The 20791-nt window shown below is 46.7% G+C and overlaps 1 protein-coding gene across 4 annotated transcripts in view; it reads left to right on the top strand.

Annotated features, from left to right (window-relative positions):
* LOC137524517 (kinesin-like protein KIF19) overlaps positions 1-20791 on the top strand; it is a 232123-nt gene that overhangs the window by 194118 nt on the left and 17214 nt on the right. For all 4 annotated transcript variants that reach the window (XM_068244485.1, XM_068244486.1, XM_068244483.1 and 1 more), the window contains 2 exons: positions 15843-16107; positions 17894-18006. In XM_068244485.1, the coding sequence (XP_068100586.1) occupies positions 15843-16107; positions 17894-18006 (378 nt within the window). The remainder of the gene's footprint in view (positions 1-15842; positions 16108-17893; positions 18007-20791) is intronic.

Raw genomic sequence — 20791 nt, 5'->3', positions numbered from 1 at the left:
AAGGGTGCAACATGGCTCTAATCAAAGAGTCCAGCATAAGCCATATGTTGCCCCTTGTACAGTGGCAAATCAGTCTAAGGGTGCAACATGGCTCTAATCAAAGAGTCCAGCATAAGCCATATGTTGCCCCTTGTACAGTGTCAAATCCTTACCTGTATTGGGGTCCAATGTCGCTCTGTCTAAAGAGTCCAAGATGTGTATACATTGTCACACATCAGATGGCAAATCCATAATATGTTTGGGGTCCAATGTTGCTCTTTGGAAGGAGTCCAGGATGCCCCATCCATGGTTGCCTATTGAGAGGCAGCGCCACATGGGAAGCAGCAGAAGAGACATTTCAGTGTTGGCAGTCTCCTGATCATATATTGTAGCCAGCTGATTGGGTGTATTCCTCTTCTGCTTCCTCTTCTCTCCTCCTGATTTGTGTCTTGTTCCTCTGCCTGCTGTCTGGGGTCCTCGTATTCCTCTTCCTTGTATTCCTCCTCTGCCTTGTCTTCCACCTCTTCTTGCTCCTCTGCCTGATGTCTGGGGTCCTCAGACGGGAGGTCCTCTTGCCATGCAGTATCTTCATCTGATAGGCTGCTGCTTGACCTACATTCCTCTTCGAGTTCCCCAAACGAGTCGCTGTCAATAGTAGAAAGGTCCGGTCTCCATTTGCGGGTTTTGTAGAATTCCTCGTCTTCCGAATCTTCCTCGTATTCCTCCTCGGCCTTGTATTCCTCTTCCAATGCGGTTCTGTGCTCAGGGGTGGCTTCCTTCTCTTGGATGATCTCGGTTGATCTTCCTTCTTCCTCCATATTTTTTATACCAAATGTTGTGCTGTCAGCAGGAGAGGGCGCTGATCCTTTTTCCATCGCTGAGGTGCCCACTGGCGCTGGAATGCTATTAGTAAAATGCTAGAATATGAAATAAAGATGCAGGAAAGGTTTTTGCTGCAGCCTCTTCCACGGTCAACTGTCAACTGTCAAAAATAACTGACGCTCATGCTCTTAGCTCTGCCCAGCAGCTCATGCCATTATAACTGCCAGTCTCATGCCAAGTACTCAGATGATGCAAACAAGAATGGGCAGGTGCCTTTTGTAGGGCAACCATCATTTGTATCGCAACAAGTGCACATGAATTATAAGCCCAATGTGTACAGTAAAGTGTCTGATGTCCAAAACAACCAATCTGAAAGCTCCAGTGGATGTTTAAAAATAATAAACACTGACTGGCTGCCACAGCCAATTTAACCATTTCAGCCCGCGGGGATTTTTTACCTTATGGACGAGAGGAATTTTCACTTCAGCGCTTCTCCCTTTCATTCCCCAATAGCTTCATCAGTAATTATCACAGCGAAATGATCTATACCTTGTTTTTTTCCGCCAGCAATTAGGCTTTCTTGGGGTGGTAAATTATGCTAAGAATTATTTTAATCTAAATGTATTATAATGGGAATAATAAGAAAATTTTTTATAAAATCCATTTTTCAGTTTTCAGCCATTACACTTTTAAAATAATTAATGCTACCATAACTAAAATCCACACATTTTATTTGGCCATTTGTCTTCTTTATTTAAACGTTAAAATTATACCCCTAGTGTAATGTATGGTGACAGTATTTTATTTGGAAATAAAGGTGCACTTTTTCAGTTTTACATGCATCACAAATTTTTAGCCCAATATTTATTAATTTTATGTCCTCTTGTCATAAATAACCTTTGATTTTTATTCCCCTAAATCAGTAGGTGAGTTTTACTATTTGGCCACAAGATGTCCCTACTGAGCAAAAATCCCATTAGCGTACAATGTACGCTAATTGGGAAACAATGTATCACTACATTGGAACCAGGGAAGTGACATAGGCTTCCATCGGAAGCCTCCGATCACAGCGGCGGCGGGGAGGTTATAAATGGAAACATTGTTTCCATTCATAAATTTAACGATCGGTTGGCGGGAATCGCCGCGGGGCTCCATTTACAGAATAAACACTGTTTTCGATCAAAAACAGTGTTTATTCACGGCGGACATGCTCGGATTGGCACAGGGGACTTTTGTCCCCTGCAGCCAATTTCCCCTGCTAGCAGCAGCAGCACGATCGCGGGCATCTGCCCGCACGATCGCCTGCAGACCACCCAAACTGCAGGGACATGACTAGCGCGTCCCTGCGGCTCTAGCACTTGCCGCTGCGGACGTGAAGTTCACGTCCGCGCGGCTGAAATGGTTAAGCCATCAGCCAGGAGTAATATGTTATGTATACAAGAAGAAAGGCGGACTCCGGCACACTCCTTGAAGTTCCTCTTTATTGTATCACGACGTTACAGGTATACATATGCCCCCTGTCTACAGCTGTTTCGCGTGTGTGCACGCCTCCTCAGGACACGTGGAGGAGTAATATGTTATGTAGCTCCTCTCTGCTAGTAAACGGATAGTTGTTTAGGAAGAAGTGAAAGTAAATATGTAGATTTAATTAATGGGCCTAGACAACCTAGACGTAAAAGAAAACAAAATGTCTAATTAAAATAAAACACAGAGAAAAAAGGCTGCAACCTTGTTTATTGGGTTTTTGAACAATTGTTAAATTGTGTACCCAAACCACACTTTATTGCATTTTACTAAGTGATCAGAAGGGCCTATTCACACTAGAAGGGCTTTTCTGAGCGCTTTGTGATTGTTTAGCGCTTTTTAAAAATCGCTCCCATTCACTTTCATCAAAATCACGGTAAAAATCGACACAATTTTGCAACCTAGTATGCGAAAATTGCAGCGATTTTTACGCAACGTTTACAGCGATTTTAATGAAAGTGAATGGGAACGATTTTTAAAAAGCGCTAATCAATCACAAAGCGCTCAGAAAAGCGCTTCTAGTGTGAATGGGCCCTGAATCTTAAGATCACACCAAAGAGAATCATGAACTAGAAACCAACAAATGATGTCCACCAATCCAGTGACATTTCCCATTACAGCAACACATTTTTTTTAAAGGACAACTGACCTGAGAGGGACATGGAGAGTGCCATATTTATTTCCTTTTAAACAATGCACCTTGCCTGATTGTCCTGCTGACCCTCTGCCTCTAATACTTTTAGGCACAGACCCTGAACAAGCATGCAGTGCCGATGTTTGACTTAAAGGGAACCTGAAGTGAGAGTTATATGGATGCTGCCATATTTATTTCCTTCCTCCCTAGCGGTATGGACAGATATATCCGTCCATAAAAACATGCTGTGAACAGTATAAACGTGCATACACATCAATACTCTCCTGAACTGTATACTAGACCCTTGATTGACACATTTTGGCAAGTTACAGGGAAAAAAAAGTTTTAAAAATATATTTTATCACTTTTGCACAGAAATCCTGGAATGATTGAACGCGAGGGAGGTTAAGCAATACCAGTTTTGTGGCTATCCTGCTGATCCTCTGTCTCTAATACTTTAAGCCATAGACCCTGAACAAGCATGCAGCATAACAAGTGTTTCTGACATTATTGTCAGATCTGACAAGATTAACTGCATTCAGACACTACTGAAGCCAAACAGTTCAGACGTATTGCCAGACAACTGGTATTGTTTAAAAGGAAATACATATGGAAGCCTTCATATTCATCTCACTACAGTTGTCCTTTGAGTTTGACTGCATATGTTGTATGCTTGTTTCAGGTGTGTGATTCAGACTCGACAGAGGATCAGCAGGATAGCCACAAAACTGGTATTGCTTAACCTCCCTGGCGTTCAATCATCCCAGGATTTCTGTGCAAAAGTGATAAAATATATTTTTAAACCTTTTTTTTTTCCTGTAACTTGCCAAAATGTGTCAATCAAGGGTCTAGTATATATTGAAGTAGTAGCTAGTATGGCACCAAAATGGCTGCCATTTTGGTGCCATACTAGCTACTACTTCAATATGTGTACTTTGTGATATTGAGAATTCTTTATTATTTCAGCACTTTTTGCACTCTGGCACTTTATTACTATTTACTCCTGACGAAGTTTCTAATTTAATGAAACGAAACATGTAGGGTTCTTGGTGTGGTGTCTATAATAAATTTACAGTGGGAGATTGATAGGTTGTCATATGACTAACAACTATATACCTACCAACCCAATTGTTTTCACGTTGTTCACTATTAATAGTATCTGTATTCGATCTATTTTAGCAATATAAATTAAAAGTTACGTTTTATTCCTAATTTTCTTCTGAAAAGGTATAAATTGTGAATTACTGGTATTGTTTAAAAGGAAATAAATATGGCAGCCTTCATATCCCTCTCAGGTTAGTTGTCCTTTGAAATGGAGACAAACGCCCAATTAAGCATTAAGGTTGTAAACCCACAGGGAGGGAGGGAAGGTAACTTGGCTGGTGTTTTGCAGAATGGTGATCTGCACCGCTAACACCAGGTGTTATGCTGGGCATACACTGCGCGTTTATGCGCCGGGATCGAGCCGCTGGCTCAATGCCAGCGCGTCCCCGCTCGTCCGCACGGGCGCGTGGATCGATTCCCGCTCGTCCCCGCGGGCAGTTCCTTATCAGCCGCTCGTTTCTTCCATTGTCCGCCCGCGGGGATCGAGCACGGAATCGATCCGCCGCGTTGACCGGACAGGTTGAATATTATCAATCGAGCCATCAGCGGCTCGATTGATAACAACTATCGCGCCGTGTATGCCCAGCATTAAATACTGCTACTCTGAACTTGATTGGCGGCTTGAAAGCCCAGCAGGCCCAGTCCACCAATGCATGTTGCCACTCCAGCAGTAGACTAATCCAGGGTCCCAGCAACAGCCACCTGTGAGGAAACAAAAAGCCAGAAGCCAGCCACACTCATGAATAATTAAACATACCGGTCACGTCGGCAAGCCCATGGGTTCCCAATAGGTATGATCAATGATATGCAAATACTTCTGAGTTTGTGCAAATTTATGTAAATTTTATGCAAACATATGCAGCTTGAAATTGGACCAATCAGTTTAAACCTGGGTGGGATTTGATTGGTCCATTTTCAAGCTGCATATATTTACACACAAATTTACAGACGTTTGCATAAACTCAGAAATATCTGCATATCATTGATTATCCCTAGTCTCCAATGTTAACTGTTTCTGTTCCTGCCAGAAGATGTGCAGCGTTATAAATAATAAAATCCATAGCAAACAAACAATGAATGTTGTTCTACCCAGAGTTTTGTGGAAGATAAATCCATTTTGAGCTTTGTGAAGTTGGCCCCTCCTACAATCAGCACAAATATGAATATCATTATATTGGTACAAGAGAATAGTGTCCCAACACTCAGGTACCGCTAATGCAGAGGACCGGACTGGTGTGAACAGTATATATGATTTTCTGCAGTGCTGTATGTGAACTTGCAGGGCGTGCTTAAGCCTGGAACATGCACATTAGTCAATTTCAGGAGAAGGGGAGGGAGACTGCCATTAGGGTTGTTAAAACCCTTTCACTTGGGGAGTTGAGATATGGCTATCAGCAGCCAGGTGGGCGCCAGGCTGGAGGATCCCCGCGTTTCACACCTCTGGCTCTTGTTCACTGCAGGATCAGTGTTGGGGGCGGGCTGCTCAGACGTGAGTTAAATGGCTCACGTCATGGTGGCACTTTCGCCATCGTAAAAAAACTATAATTTTCACGCGAAATTCACGATTGCGCGCAATAAATCAAGCCCAAGGAACGGTCTCCAAGGCAAGAAACCAGTGGTGTAGGGACCACGGTCACGTGTGACAGGGCCTGGGTGGCCCCCGCTTGTCCTCACCATGTGCTGCATGGGGGGCAGCGGGCGCACAAGCAGTGGCTGAGAAGGACATCAGATACTCACATTGCCGAGATCCTGCGCTGCATGTACTACTTACTTCCTGTTCCTGTTCCTGTGTTCCATCCCATAGTAACCGCTCCCCCTAGGGGGTGCTGTTACTGTGAGATGGAACGCAGGATCGGGAAGGAATAAGTACATGCGGTGATGGCCACTGCTTGTGTGCCTGCCGCTACGTTCCCCCTCCGCCTGGCTACCTATTCCTGGCTACCTATACTGGGGGCACCTATTTCTGGTTACCTATACTGGGGGCACCAATTCTTGGCTACCCATAGTGGGGGCACCTATAGCTGGCTACCTATTCTGGGGGCATCAATTTCTGGCGACCTATACTGGATGCACCTGTTCATATGTACGTATACTGGGGGCACCTATTCCTGGCTACCTATACTGGGGGAACATATAGCTGGCTACCTGGACTGGGGAACCTATAGCTGGCTACCTATACTGGGGGGCACTTATTTCTGGCTACCTAATGTATACAGGGGGGTACCTATTCCTGGCTACCTATAGTTGGGCACCTATTTCTGGCTACCTTTACTGATACTGAGGGTACCTATTCCTGGCTACATATAGGATCGAAAGAACTAGTGTGGTTTGAATTATAAAACAACTCATTTTTCTTATGAAAGCTTTATGGTTGTGATTAGGGGTGTAGCAGGGGTGTGGCTTGTGTCCCTCTTTCTTATCTCAAATAGTTGGGAGGTATGCAGGCGCGGAGCTAGGGGGGGTCGGGGTAGGACAAGTGCTCCGGGGCGCCGGGTCCCCAAGGGCGCCCTCCGCCTAGCTGAGCTGCGGGGGTTTTTTTTTTTTTTTTCTTGGGTGCTCTCCCTCCCTCGCTCTCTCTCCATTACTGTCCGGGTGGCTCTTGGCTGGCAGCGGCGGGCGGAACTCGCCTCCATCTCGCTCCACCGCCGGCCGGAAGTTCGGGTCCCGCAGCCGCTGCTCTGGTCTGGACCAGACCAGAGCAGCGGCAGATCCATCCGGCGCCGCGACGAGACGAGGTAAGTTCCGCCCGCCGCTGTCAGCCACCCGGACAGTAATGGAGGGGAGAGCGAGGGAGGGAGAGCACCTAAGGTGAGGGAAGGAGGTGGGAGATTGCCCCCCTTCCCTACCGCTGCTCACAGCTCTCCCTCCACTGCGCTGCTCCCCTCCTGCTGGGGAGGGGGACACCTGGCTACCTACTCTGGGCACCTATACCCCTGCCTACATATATTGGGCACATATACGGGCACATATACCCCTGGCTACCTACTCTGGGCACATATACCCCTGCCTTCATATACTGGGCACATATACCCCTAACTACATATACTGGGCACATATACCCCTGGCTACCTACTCTGGGCACATATACCCCTGCCTACATATATTGGGCACATATACCCCTAACTACATATACTGGGCACATATACCCCTGGCTACCTACTCTGGGCACATATACCCCTGCCTACATATACTGGGCACATATACCCCTAACTACATATACTGGGTGCATATACCCCTGGCTACATATACTGTTCGCATATACCCCTGACTATATATACTGGGCACATATACCCCTGACTATATATACTGGGCACATATACCCCTGACTATATATACTGGACACATATTATACCCCTGGCTACATATACTGGGCACATATACCCCTGGCTAGATATACTGGGCACATATACCCCTGACTATATATACTGGGCACATATACCCCTGACTATATATACTGGGCACATATACCCCTGGCTACATATACTGGGCACATATACCCTTGGCTACATATACTGGGCACATATATCCCTGGCTACATATACTGGGCACATATACCCTTGGCTACATATACTGGGCACATATATCCCTGGCTACATATACTGGGCACATATACCCCGGACTATATATACTGGGCACATATTATACCCCTGGCTACATATACTGGGCATATATACCCCTGGCTACATATACTGGGCATATATACCCCTGGCTACATATACTGGGAACATATACCCCTGATTATATATACTGGGCATGTATACGCCTGGCTACATATACTGGGCACATATAACCCTGACTACATATACTGGGCACATATACCCCTGGCTACATATACTGGACACATATTATACCCCTGGCTACATATACTGGGCACATATACCCCTGGCTACCTGTTCTGTGGACATCTCTACCCCTGGCTACCTGTTCTGGGGACAGCTATACTTCTGGCCACCTATTCTGGGGACACCTATAGACCTGGGGCTACCTATTTTTGGGGAACCACTGCTGTCAGATTGAGTGTATTTTGGGGAACTGCTGCCAGGTGAGAGGTGTCTACCATATTAAGGGGGCATTCTGCCTATTTATGTGAAATGCTGTCTATTTATGTGCCTCATGACTGCTGAATTTGTCTTGTTGGGGGCCTCATGGTTACTGAATTTGTCTTGTTGGGGGCCTCATGATTTGTTGGGGGCCTCAAGATTGCTGAATTTGTCTTGTTAGGGGCCTTATGATTGCTGAATTTGTCTTGTTGGGGGCCTCATGATTGCTGAATTTGTAAATCCTCCAGTTGAGCCCAGTCGCAATATATATATATATATATATATATATATATATATAATATCTATCGCATGTCCAGCCCAGCCGCACACACAACCCTATTGCGCTCCCGTTGACAGTAGTGCAATAGGGCTGCGCAGGCACGTGCACAGGGGGGTTCTCTGGGTGCCCAGGCACCCCCCTTTTTAAAATCTTAAAAAAGGCCCCTCTAGCCGCGCAAAATAAGCCACGCCCCGACCGTGCTAAGCCCCGCCCACCCGCGAGAAGCTCCACCCCCACCTGGGACACTTTCAAGTGAAGAGGCCCAGACAGGAATCCTAGTGTGGCATACTGACCTCTCTCTCCACCTAGGACCCATACTGACCTCTACCTCCCCCAGCACCCATAGTGACCTCTCTCTCCACCTAGTACCCAGTGACCACTCCCTCCCCTAGCACTCACAGTGACCTCTACCTAGGACCCATACTGACCTCTCCCTACCCAGTACCCACAGTGACCTCTCCCTCCACCTGGGACCCACAGTGACCTCTCCCTCCACCTGGGACCCACAGTGACCTCTCCCTCCACCTGGGACCCACAGTGACCTCTCCCTCCACCTGGGACCCACAGTGACCTCTCCCTCCACCTAGCACCCACAATGACCTCTCCCTCCACCTAGCACCCACAATGACCTCTACCTCCCGAGACCCACAGTGATCTCCCCCAAAGGACCCACAGTGACCTCCCTTTCCTCCAGCACCCATACTGACCTCTCCTTTCCACAGCACCCACAATTACTTCTCCCCCCAGAACCCACAGTGACCTACCCTTCCCCATCAACTACACTGACCTCGACCTCCCTTAGCAGCAACTATGCCATTCATAGCAGTACCCACAGTGATCTCCCACCCCCTGCACCCACAGCAATCCCACCAATATTCAGCACCCACATTACACTCAACCAGTAACCCCCACTATAGCAAGCACCCAGTACTTGCACCAAGCAGGACCCAATACTCACATCCGGCCTCAATATGGCACTTAGTACTTGCATCAAACAGCCACAAGACACCCAATACCTGCACCCCTTCACCCTATAGCTGGCACCCAGTACTCACACCTACATGGCACAGTACTTGCACCCAGCTCTGACATGTCACTCACTACTCACACCTGCACACAGCCTCCACATGGCACCCACTCACATAACCAGTACTAGCACTAGTACCTGCACTCAGAACCCACGTGACACACCACACCCACCCAGAGTTAGCACCCAGTTCAGGCATGGCACCAAGTATTTGCACCTATGTGATACCCAGTACCTGCACCCAATACCCACATGTTTCATCTGCAGTAGTTCCAGTTGCACTAAGCCTCCACTTGGTGCCCAGCACCCACAGCAAGCACTCACATATGACATCCAGTACGTGTGTACCCAAAAGGGACTGAGTACCTGCAATCAACACCTACATGATGGTTGATACACACCCACACAGCCGAATCCACATGACACCCTGTGCCAGCACCCAGAACCCACATGGCACCCAACATCTGCCTTTAGCACCCACATGACAACAAATACACCACTAGCCAGCACCCATCACCCATATGTCGTCATGTACTCACTCCCAGTACCCACTTGGCACTCAGTATTTGCACCTAAGACCCACATACCGCCATAATCAACAACCACATGGCACAGTACTCACACAGCACCAAGTTCCAAAGCCATTATATGCACCTAGTACCTGTCCATGGCCAGCACCCAAATAGCACCCAGTACCCATCCTTGGTCCGAACCCATATGAGACACAATACTCTCCCATGGCACACATCCAGACCACACATGGCACTCCCTACTCACTCATGTCCAACACTCACATGGCTCCCTGTACCAATTAGCACTCACATGGCACCCACTATTGTTTATCACAATCTGCTACTCATTCAGCACCCAATACTGCATAGCACCCATTGCAAATAAACACCCAATACAAACTGGACCTTGGTACCCAAAGCAGCTTGACACAGACTTTACTTTGGCATCTCGGCACCCACTGCAACTTAGCACAAAGTGAACCTTTGTGTCTTACCATTACTGCATCTGGGCACCCACTGCACCTTGGCACTTACTGCAGTTTTGCATCTACTAATGCTTAGCAACCACTGCATATTGGTAACCACTCCTTTGCCTGAAAAGCTTGGATGCTGATCAAGAGGGACAGAGGTCCCAGTAATGAAAGGTGAGTCTGTGCCTCCACAGTGGGCTCCACTGTGCCCACTCTAACCCACTAACAGTGGGCACCTATCACTGCTTATTTGAGGGTGGTAGCACCAAAAGAGTTGGTTGGAGAGACAAAGTCTACCAGATACTGCTATAAAGGTGTGTGTGTGTGTGTGTGTGGGGGGGGGGGGGGGGTTAAGACTGCCTTATGCTTTCTGGAGAGGGGGCATTACATACACAATTTAGCACGATTTACGATTTCAAATTTGAGCACCACACCCTTGAGGTTCCTCTGCATGACCCTGCCCCTTCCTGCAGCACCCACACTGACCTCTACTTTTCCCATCAGCCACCCCTTCCCCTCATAGCTGGCACCCAGATCTCACACTCACATGACACCAAGTATTTGCACCCAGGCCTAAAATTGCACCCTGTACTCACACCTGCACACAGCTTCCACATGGCACCCACTATCTGCACCAAGTATCCACTTAACCCGTACCCGCACCCAAAGTACCTGCATTCAAAACCCATGTGATGCCCAAAGCCCACCCATAGTCAGCACCCAGTACAGGCATGGCGCCAAGTATTCTCACCCATGTCACACTCGGTACCTGCACCCACATGACATCCAGTACATGCGCCCAGATCTTACATGGCACTAAGTGTTTGCAATCAACACCCGCATGACACTCGATACCCAACGATAGCCAGAACCCACATGACACTCAGTACTTACACCCAGAACCCACATGGCACCCATCATCTGCATTCAGCAGCATGACAATCAATACCCCCCTAGCCAGAAACGATGCGGGGGGGGGGGGGGGGGGGGGCATGCAGGGGAAGGCATTGCCAGGCCCCTTTTTTTAATTTGAGCACCCTCCACTTAAGGACCCTCTGCACGGCCCTGCTGAAGAGAGCTGGGGGAATGAACGTGGCGGGGGGCCAGGAGGGGCGGGCGCGCCTGTGTGTGTGTGTGTGTGTGTGTGTGTGCGGTGGCCGTGCGTGCCGGGCGGATGAACGCTTACAGACCTAGCCCATTTGTAAACGGACTAAGGTCACTAGTTGCTTTATAATGTTTCAGTACATTTTGGCATTTTTATACTGGATGTGCCTAGCCACTCTCTCTATTATTGTACTGTTTTGCTCTTTTTGGGCTGAGAGCACTCCAGTGGGCCACTATAGCGAGTCTTCTCTACACAAGTACCCAAAGTGCATATACTTGACTCAAATCAGTACAAAGTTACGGTTTGTGATGTAAGTTATGGTTTGTGTTGGAAGTTACGGTTTGTGATGTGTTATAAGTGAAATAGTTATGTGATTATAAATTCCAGGCTAAACAACAACAACAACAACAACAAATAACATTTGTAAAGCGCTTTTCTCCCGTAGGACTCAAAGCGCATAAGCATGGCTCAGACCATCGTGGTACAGAGGAAGAATTTTATAAGTCTGGAAATGCCAGACTAAACAGGTGGCTTTTCAGTCTAGATTTGAATAGCTCCAGGGATGGTGCTGTTTTTACTGGGAGTGGCAGGGAGTTCCAAAGAGTAGGGGCAGCATGACAGAAGGCTCTATCTCCAGATTTTTGGAGGTGCACTCTGAGAGTGACCAAGTTTATAGAACTTGCTGATCTGAGGTTGTGAGAGGTGTGGTGCAGCTTCAGCAAGTCAAACAAGTTAAACAAGGTGTGTTTTAAGTTTTGGTTTAAATTATTCTAGGGTTGGAGCTCTTTTAATTGGGTGTGGCAAGGCATCCAAAGGGTAGGGGCAGCATGACAGAAGGCTCAGCTCCAAGAGTTTTAAGTTGGACTCTGGGGGTGATGAAGTTATTAGATTCTTTTGATCTGAGGTTGTAGGAGGTGACACAGTTGCATCCAAAGGGTAGGGGCAGCATGACAGAAGGCTCAGCTCCAAGAGTTTTAAGTTGGACTCTGGGGGTGATGAAGTTATTAGATTCTTTTGATCTGAGGTTGTAGGAGGTGACACAGTTGCAAATCTAACTGTACATAGCTCTTTTGAAAGCTTTTGGAACTTAAGTTTCCTTAACATGCATGATACAGAACTGGATTAGAACTGTACAAAACAGTGTTACATGTACTACCTTATACACCATGTATCATGTGACATTTAGCTTTGTACAGTTCTCATCCAGTTCTGTATCATGCCTGAAGAAGAAGCATAAAGCTTGCAAGAAAGCTATCTACAGCTAGTCATTTAAGGTATTAGCTATATCAACCTGTGTTTTGACAAATAGTGTGTTTTTAGGTCTTCTCAATGTCTTAACACCTGACCACACCTTACTTGTATTGTACTAACAGTAGGTGGCTTCTATGGCTAAGTACAAAGTACCCAGATAGCTAATATGGCTAAATTACTATTCTGATAACTGAAGAAGGCCATTTGCTTGATATACAAGTTGTTTTGCATACTGATGTCTAAGGCCATTTGCAGAAATGACCAAGTTAAAGGGGCACTATGGCGAAAAATTAAAATTGAATATATGTGCAAGCATAAAGTAATAAGAAGTATGTTTTTTCCAGAGTAAAATGGGCCATAAATTACTTTTCTTCTAGGTTGGTGTCACTTACAATAGGTAGTAGAAATCTGACAGAAGCAACAGGTTTTGGACTAGTCCATCTCTTCATGGGGGGATTCTCAGGGATTTATTAATTTTCAAAAGCACTTAGTGAATGGCAGTTGTTCTGTCCAACTGTCAAAAAACTGTGTAGCGAACAAGTAAGCTGGCCAGCATCATTGTTTAAAACCTGTTTAGGGAATATCTTCATAAAGAATAAAAGCCCTGCTGATAATCCCCTATGAAGAGATGGGCTAGTCCAAAACCTGTTGCTTCCATCATATTCCTACAACCTACTGAAAGTGACAGCAACATAGGAGAAAAGTAAATTAAGGCTTATTTTACTCTGGAAAAAAACATACCGTATATACTCGCAAGCAAGCCGACCCGCATATAAGCCAACCCCCCAACTTTTGTTTGAAAAACCAGGAAAAATGATTGACCCTCATATAAGCCGGGGGTAGGAAATGCTGGCCGCATGATCCCCCCCCAGTGTGTCCCAGTATAGCTAATATAGTGCCCAGTATGGGAAGGTAGTGCCTCAGTATAGTTAGTCAAGTGCCCAGGATAGCTAGTATAGTGACCAGGATAGCTAGTATCATGCCCAGTATAACTTGTAAAGTGCCCAGGATAGCTGGTATAGTGCCCAGGATAGCTGGTATAGTGCCCAGGATAGCTGGTATAGTGCCCAGGATAGCTAGTATAGTGCCCAGGATAGCTAGTATAGTGCCCAGTATAGCTAGTATAGTGCCCAGGATAGCTAGTATAGTGCCCAGGATAGCTAGTATCGTGCCCAGGATAGCTAGTATCGTGCCCAGGATAGCTAGTATCGTGCCCAGGATAGCTAGTATAGTGCCCAGGATAGCTAGTATAGTGCCCAGGATAGCTAGTATAGTGCCCAGGATAGCTAGTATAGTGCCCAGGATAGCTAGTATAGTGCCCAGGATAGCTAGTATAGTGCCCAGGATAGCTAGTATCGTGCCCAGGATAGCTTGTAAAGTGCCCAGGATAGCTTGTAAAGTGCCCAGGATAGCGAGTTTAGCGTCGCTCCCCCCGCGGCCGCTGCTATTACCTTAGCTCCGCGGCTTCCTATTCCCCTGTCCTCGCCCCACGGTGGCTGCTGCGTGATGACGGAGGAAGTCGCAGAGAGCGTCTTCCTGGTTACTATGGGAACCTCTCTCTGCACTTCCTCCGTCATCACGCAGCAGCCACCATGGGGCGAGCTGCTGTTTAATTAAGAGCAAGACAGGGGAATAGGAAGCCGCAGAGCTAAGGTAATAGCAGCGGCCGCGGGGGGGAGAGGGCGGGTGGAGCGGGGGGGGACAACCCTCAGGCACATCACTCGCAAGCAAGCCGACCCCCCCAACTTTTGACCCACTTTTTGTGGGTCCAAAATTCAGCTTGCTTGCGAGTATATACGGTACTTCTTATTTGTCTATATTTGTACATTTTTAAAATTTTTCACCAGTGTCCCTTTAAGGTATTGTTATCCCACTGAGAACAGCTTATGGGAGAACATTATACTATCAGCATGTGTAGAGTGTATTTGAGTTTGTCCACAATTTATAGAAACATCCACTCAGCAGAGGGCAGTTCCACTGAAAAGATATACAATGTTTTTAGGTTGTTTTTCAGTGGCTGTTCAGTCGTTTCTGACTCTTTGCGACCCCATGGAACACAGTGACAGCACACCAGGCCACTCTACAGGCTCTCAAAGCTTGTCCAAGCTCATTTCTGTTGCTTCCATGATATTATGTAGCCATCTCATTCCCTGCCACCCCCTCCTCCTTTTGCCCTCAATCCTTCCCAGCATCAGGGTCTTCACCAGAGGACTCCCTGCACTACCCGGGGTCCTCCTCCGCTCTCCCTGTGTAATGTAAGTAGAAGCAGCAGCCGCGTGTATCGCTCTCCTGAACCGAGGGTGCCCGTGGCAACCAGCTGCTTCTCCTCTCACGTGCTCTTACCCTTAGTGCTGTCATTTCCTGGTCGTGTCATTATGCACGTGACCGTCACTAGAGGATTGGGGGAAGAACCCTTGAGAGGCAGCTGATCGCTGCAGGCACCCTCGAGTCAGGTGAGTGATACATGCAGCACCCACTGCTACTTACATTACACAGAGGGATCAAAGCAGGACACTGGGGACACAAGAGGACACAAAAGGTGTCACAGAGGAGGACACAAAGGGGCCATGGAGGAGAACACAAAGGGGGACATGGGGGAGGACACTGAGGGGGACAGGGGGACACCAGTAGGTCAGGAGGAAGACACCAAGGGGGACAGGAGGAAGATACTAAGGGTGACATGAGGAGGACACAAGCGGGACAGGAGGAGGACACAAAGGGGACTCGAGGAGGACACAATAATTGGGGGGGAAGAACATCTACGCCCATGGATGCACCAGGTTTAGTATATTTTTTTCCCCTGGTTTTTGTCCTTTAAATCTAGGTATGTCCTATAGTTTGGAGCATTTTGTAGTCCGAAAAATACAGTATTTCAGCTTCAGCATTGCTCCTTCCAATGAACAGTCAGGGTTAATTTCTTTAAGACTTGACTGATTGGATGTTATTGCAGCACCCATTTTTTAATAGTCGGATCCTGAGCCTTGTCTGGTCCTACAAGAACATGAAGTCATACCAAGTTGTGTTTTATGGTGCTGGTGGTCCCTTGCATGGCGTATGGACTTGCACAAGTTCCTCTATCGTCTTTCTTTTACAGGCATCTTTGGAAGAACTTTGGGCCAGAACCAAACTGAAGGCATATCAGTTGGAGGAGCAGATTCCTGAGCAGATCGGCTGTGACCGGGCAGAGCTGTTTAGACTGCTAAGAAGAGTCCAAGAGCTGCAAGTCTCTAACACTGAACTACTGTCTAGATCCATGCTGAAGGGGAACCTGTTCTATTATAAAGACTTTGTGATCCTAAACTACCAGCACTACAGATGCCTTTGTGAGAAGATCATCCGTCTTCAGGAAATATTAATAGGTGACAGTTTCAGAGCTTAACACAATGAACTGGTGATATGATAGTAGACAGTCATGGGCATCCGCACATATGGCAAATTCGGGCAGCTGCCCCCCCCCTCCTGGCCGCGTGCCTGTGCGGCCAGCAGGAGGGGAGCAGCGCAGAGAAGAGGGAGAGCTGTGGGCACAGTGGGGAAGGGCGGACGTCTCCCCCCCCCCCTTCTCTCACCTTAGGGCTCTCCCTCCCTCGCTCTCCCCTCCAGAAGTGTTGTGCGGCGTTTGGCAGTGGGCAGAACTTACCTCCGTCTAGCTCCAAGCGCCGGAAGTTCTGGTGCCACTTCTCTGGTCTGGACTAGACCAAACTAGCGGCGAATCCATCCCGCGCCTGCATCGAGACGGAGGTAAGTTCCGCTCGCTGCCTGCCAGCCACCCGCACAAGACTTCATTCTGGAGGAAAGGGCAAGGGAGGGAGAGCCCTAAGGTGAGGGAAGGAGGGGGGAGATGGCCCCCCTTTCCCGCTGATTATTGGTGGCTGGTTTGTGTAATGGTTAAGGGCTCTGCCTTTGACACAGGAGACCTGGGTTTGAATCTTGGCTTTGCCTGTTCAGTAAGCCAGCACCTATTCAGTAGGAGACCTTGGGCAAGTCTCCCTAACACTGCTACTGCGTCCTAGTAGCTGCAGCTCTGGCGCTTTGAGTCCGCCAGGAGAAAAGCGCAATATAAATGTTCTGTGTTTGTTTTGTTTGATCCCACAGCTCTCCCTCTTCTCTGCGCTGCTCCCCTCCTGCTGGGGGCACACCTGGCTACCTATTCTGGGGACATATACCCCTGCGTACATATACTAGGGACATATACCCCTGCCTACATATACTGGGGACATATACCCCTGCCTACATATACTGGGGACATATACCCCTGCCTACATATACTGGGGACATATACCCCTGCCTACATATACTGGGGACATATACCCCTGCCTACATATACTGGGGACATATACCCCTGCCTACATATACTGGGGACATATACACCTGCCTACATATACTGGGCACATATACACCTGCCTACATATACTGGGTACATATACTCCTGCCTACATATACTGGGCACATATACCCCTGACTACATACACTGGGCACATATACCCCTGACTACATACACTGGGCACATATACTCCTGCCTACATATACTGGGCACATATACTTCTGCCTACATATACTGGCCACATATACCCCTGACTACATATACTGGGCACATATACACCTGCCTACATATACTGGTGAAAGTGGGGTCAACATAGTTGTTGGAATGGTAGCTAAAAGACAGGAGAGACAAATGGGGGAGGAGAATTTTGTGTATCTTTAACTCCAGGCTCTATACCGTTGCTATGGTTTCCAGCAAGTTTCCCTTTTTAAAAGGTTTTAGAATGTGCCTACAGTTGAAAGATAATATTCAATGGCATTCTGTTCTAAAATTAGTTGTATAGTGATGACATATGTTATTATATATTTTGTATTAAAATGGAGCCACCCTTTAAAATAAAGATATTAGCATACATCATTACAAGGGCATATGGTGAAATGGCATTTGTGCTCATCTGCACCTTTACATACCCAAAATGTAGGCCATCAGAAGTACACAAACTTCTGACTGGTCATGGTCAACCTGATGATGATAAAGGCACTGATTGGTCAGGAAAGTGTGATTGATCATTTATCCACTTAATGAAAGAGATATGTCGACATGTTGCTATGGGGAACACAGACAGTTCTTCTTTCAGACTTTGATGTGGTGCTTTTTAATTTTAGACGAGAAGGTCCAAGATCCAGAGGAACTGAAGGACCTCCACCTTTTGTGTCCTCATGAAGATGAGTTTGGGAAAATTAAGCAGTTAGAGCATCTGAAGTCTCTTTTGTCCAAGGTAAGATGAAAGAAAAGTAAAATTCAGGTGTAAAAGTACTGATGCTTTAAACAAATCTGCCACATAATTGGATATAATCAGACCAATGGTCACACATAGTGGTACCAGCAGTGAACCTCAACATGATTTCCCATGGTGTGGTTCCTTTAAGTCACAGAAATGAAGACATCAAACCAACAAACATTGATTCCAGTGATACCTTTAATGACTAACTAACTGAACATGGTTTATTGCAAGCTTTCAAAATGTTACGTTTCTTCTTCAGTCATTATACAGAACTGTATCAGAAGCGTACAATAATGCCTGAAAAAGAAACATAATGCTTCAAAAGCTTGCAATAAACCATGTACAGATAGTCATTAAAGTTATCACCGGAATCGTTTGTTGGTTTGATGTCTGCATTTCTGCTCCTCAACTTAAACCAGACCATACTTCGCTTGCTCCTTTAACCACTTCGTCCACAGGTCAGTAGATATATGTCGTCTGGGACTTCATCTAAGCCACAGGTCAGTAGATCTACTGACCTGTATTGAAGCAGTGCTGTGTAGGATTGGGCTTGCTCCTGTGCACATTTCTGGCACTATCTGATGCAGGACTAATTGGTGAATGGGAATATAAGTTTCCTGAGCTAATGAGATTGATTTTTACTATTAAAAATACTTGTATTTTCTCATTTCATAGTGAAAAACACACTCTGTAGCATTATTTCAGAATCAAATATCTTCACCATAAATTGTGACAGGAACATAATCTAAGTTTTGTGATAAGCAGTAAGAATAGCCAAAGAAAATTTGTGTTTTTTAATCTACAGTAGCACTTTTTATTTGTAGCTTGGAAGGATACAAGAAAGTGAAAACCGAGAACCCAATATAGTGTAGTATGTCATGAAAAAGGAGATATAACATAAAGAATACAAGTAATATACTCACAAGTCTGGGTTACCACAAAGGCAACCACTGGATATGCAGGTGGGGAGAATTATGACCTGACCCCACTCAGATGTTAACCACTTGCCGACCGCACGCTTATACCGTGCGTCGGCAAAGTGGCAGCTGCAGGACCAGCGACGCAGTACTGCGTCGCCAGCTGCAGGCTGATTAATCAGGAAGCAGCCGCTCGCGCGAGCGGCTGCTTCCTGTCAAATCACGGCGGGGGGCTACGTGAATAGCCTGCGGGCCGCCGATGGCGGCTCGCAGGCTAAATGTAAACACAAGCGGAAATAATCCGCTTTGTTTACATTTGTACGGCGCTGCTGCGCAGCAGCGCCGTAAGGCAGATCGGCGATCCCCGGCCAATCAGCGGCCGGGGATCGCCGCCATGTGACAGGGGACGTCCTGTCACTGGCTGCACAAGACGGATAGCGTCCTGTGCAGCCCGGATCACCGGGGAGGGGACAGGTAGGAGAGGGAGGGGGGAATTTCGCCGCGGAGGGGGGCTTTGAGGTGCCCCCCCCCGCCAGCCACACGCAGGCAGAAGAGATCAGACCCCCCCTGCACATCATCCCCATAGGGGGGAAAAAAGGGGGGCAATCTAATCTCTCTGCCTGCACCCTGATCTGTGCTGGGGGCTGTAGAGCCCACCCAGCACAGATCACTAATAACCACGCTGGTCCTTAAGGGGGGGTAAAGGGTGGGTCATCAAGTGGTTAAAAAGTCGCTCTCTGTAGATAGGAAAATGGGGATACACCCCTCCACCCAGGGTGGACTAGATCAATGGATAACTGGTAGTAACAGAGGCGCCAAATTAGAATAAAACAATTAAAATCCGTTTAAAAGGAGGGGGGTTGGTGGTTACCACCCTCAGGTATATAATGACCAGCCAATGAGTCGTTCTAAATAAACAGTAACATTTATTATAAGCTCTCCACTCTGTGACAGTAGGTGCTGGGCCCTCAGATTGACACAGCTTATGTATCTCCAACACTGATTGCCTGATGAAGCGGGCTTTTGACCCGTGAAACGCGTTGCATACCTGGAGAGCTTATAATACATTTTACTGTTTATTTATAGTGATTGGCTGGTCATTATATACCTGAGGGTGGTAACCACCAACCCCCCTCCTTTTAAATGGATTTTAATTGTTTTATTCTAATTTGGCGCCTCTGTTACTACCAGTTATCCACTTTTAATTTGTAAACTGGAATTGGTTAAACTGAGAAATACATGTTTTTTCTATTTTTTTCTTTGTTTTCCCATTAAAATTCATAGAAAACAAAATTGTTTGAGGGGAAAAAAATGGCATACAATGAAAGCCTAGTTTGTCTTGAAAAAAACAATATATATTTCATTTCTGTGTCATAAGTAGGGATAAAGTTATTTCTGATTAAATAGAGACATAGCTAAACTGTCAAAACTGCTCTGGTCAATAAGTTGAAAACAAGGTCTGGATGCGAAGTGGTTAAGTCACAGGAACTCTACCAGGTCTCATGCCAGTTACTGTCCTTCCCCCTCTCTCTCTGTCATGTGATTGTATGGCATTAGGCAATGTAGGAAGGAGGAGGGGAGGATGTGACATTCTGACCCAACTGAATGTGCATTGAGTAGACTGCAATCTGACAAGCATGTAGGTTCCTCCAGCTCTTTTTGCTAGCTACCATATGCCTCTCAGCGGGGGATGTTTTTCAAGGGTACCAAATCCTTTCCCCTCCACAAAACACTACTGTACATCCACCTTTGCATTATTACTACACCCACTGCTGGTGAGCATGTGAGCTCTTTGGACAACCCTCTGGCCAACGCGGATGTTTAGTAATGAAGAGATGAGGTTGGTTGTACTATCTAAGGGA

Source organism: Hyperolius riggenbachi, chromosome 7, assembly GCF_040937935.1.
Source record: "Hyperolius riggenbachi isolate aHypRig1 chromosome 7, aHypRig1.pri, whole genome shotgun sequence".
Taxonomy (NCBI): domain Eukaryota; kingdom Metazoa; phylum Chordata; class Amphibia; order Anura; family Hyperoliidae; genus Hyperolius; species Hyperolius riggenbachi.
Note: the sequence above shows the minus strand (reverse complement) of the source record. Positions and strands in the feature narration are given on the sequence as shown.